The sequence below is a fragment of the Zosterops lateralis genome (genome assembly GCF_965231275.1).
Source record: "Zosterops lateralis genome assembly, chromosome: 27".
In the NCBI taxonomy this organism is placed as follows: domain Eukaryota; kingdom Metazoa; phylum Chordata; class Aves; order Passeriformes; family Zosteropidae; genus Zosterops; species Zosterops lateralis.
In genome coordinates, this window is record NC_139787.1 from 779,010 (window position 1) to 780,969 (window position 1,960).

Consider the following 1,960-nt stretch of genomic DNA (forward strand, 5'->3'; position numbering starts at 1 on the left):
TACATTACATTATATTATATTATAATATATTATATTATATTATATTATATTATATATATAAAATATATTTTTATATATATATTTTTAAAATTTCTGCTTGTCCCCCTACCAAAAAACCAAACCCAACCACATAAAAAACCAACCCTAAACCCCATAAATATTTTTCCTTTTAGACTCACTCACAAAAAAAATCCCCTCCCCATAAATCAAACTAAAATTACAGAGTGGCCACAACAATAAAAGTTCAGGTCAAGCTGGACAAACCAACAATTACCAGGAGATGATTTATCAGAACCAATTAACGCTCGTTAATTGAGCTGGATCAGGGAAATAATTTGGGGTATTAATTGATGAAGAGTTTTGGGGAGGGGGTGATTCACCCCTGGGGTATAAAAAGACTCGAATTCGGATCTCGAATCAGAGTTTGTGTTGTGTCGTTTGTGCCGGTGCTGAGGTGAGTGAAATCTGGAGAAATAATTCCTGAGAAAGTGATTAATAGTTCCTGAGAAATTCCTGATAAATTACTGAATAGTTCCTGATAAACTCCTGATAAATTAATTAATAATTCCTGAAAAATTTCTGATAAGTTCCTGAATAATTCCTGAATAGTAATTCCTTAATAATTCCTGATAAATTCCTGATAAATTAATCAATAATTCCTGAATAATTCTTGAATAATTCCTGATAAATTTCTGATAAAGTAATTAATAATTCCTGAGAAATTCCTGATAAATTAATTAATAATTCCTGAGAAATTCCTGATAAATTCCTGATAAGTTCCTGATAAATTAATTAATAATTCCTGAATAATGTTCGAATAATTCCTGAATAATTCCTGAATTTAATTTAATTTCATTTTAATTTAATTTATTTGTACTTTATTTAATTTTATTTAATTTTATTTCATTATATTTCATTGTATTTGATTTTATTGAAATTTATTGAATTGAATTGAATTGAATTGAATTATATTTCATTGTATTTGATTTTATTGAATTTTATTGAATTTCATTTGTTTTATATTTAATTTAATTTAATTTAAATTTATTTCATTATGTTTTCATTGTATTTAATTTTTTTTGAATTTTATTGAATTTCATTTGTTTTACATTTAATTTATTTTAATTTCATTTAATTTAATTGTATTTGATTTTATTGAATTTTATTGAATTTTATTTGGTTTATATTTAATTTAATTTAATTTAATTATATTTCATTATATTTGATTTTATTAAATTTTATTAAATTTCACTTGTTTTATATTTAATTTAATTTAATTTAATTATATTTCATTATATTTTATTTTATTGAATTTCATTTTAATTTAATTTAATTTAATTTTTCTTCCCTCCCCTCTCTCACCCCCCAGAACCCCCTATTGCCCCCACCTCACCATGTCTCCGTCCCTGAGCCCCTGCACGGCCGGCAGCGCCTCCCCCTGCCCCGTGTCCATCCCGCAGCCCGTGGCCGAATCCTGCAACGAGCCGTGTGTCCGGCAGTGTCCGGACTCCACCGTGGTCATTTACCCTCCGCCGGTGGTGGTCACCATCCCCGGGCCCATCCTCAGCACCTTCCCCCAGCACAGCGTCGTGGGCTCTGCCGGAGCTCCCGCCGTCGCTGCCGGCCTCGGAGGAACCGCCGCTGGAACCAATTCTGGAGGAAGTTTTGGTGCCGCCAGAACTCCTGGAGCGTCTCAAGTTTGTGGTGGGGCCAGGTGGGCTCGGGGTTACCCCGTGGGGAGCTGCAGGCCCTGCTGTTAAATCCGCCACGGGACGCGGCTCCGCGACTCAGCTCCGGCCTTTGAGGATGTAAATAAAAGCATCTCTGAGAGTTTGAACGTCTCGAAAATCTGTTTCCATTCTTCTTCCACCTCAGAAATCCATTTCCATCCTTGTCCCATATCAAAAATCCATTTCCATTCTTCTTCCGCCTCAAAAATCCATTTCCATCCTTCTCCCAC

At 34.1% G+C, this 1,960-nt stretch overlaps 1 protein-coding gene across 1 annotated transcript; it reads left to right on the plus strand.

Moving 5' to 3' along the window:
* Positions 1-1,394: 1,394 nt before the first annotated feature.
* Positions 1,395-1,760, plus strand: LOC310919462 (uncharacterized protein; the record flags this gene model as incomplete). The annotated part of the gene is made up of 1 exon (XM_083878829.1): positions 1,395-1,760. The coding sequence occupies one exon, from the start codon at positions 1,395-1,397 to the stop codon at positions 1,758-1,760; it is 366 nt and encodes a 121-aa protein (XP_083734955.1).
* Positions 1,761-1,960: the final 200 nt, after the last annotated feature.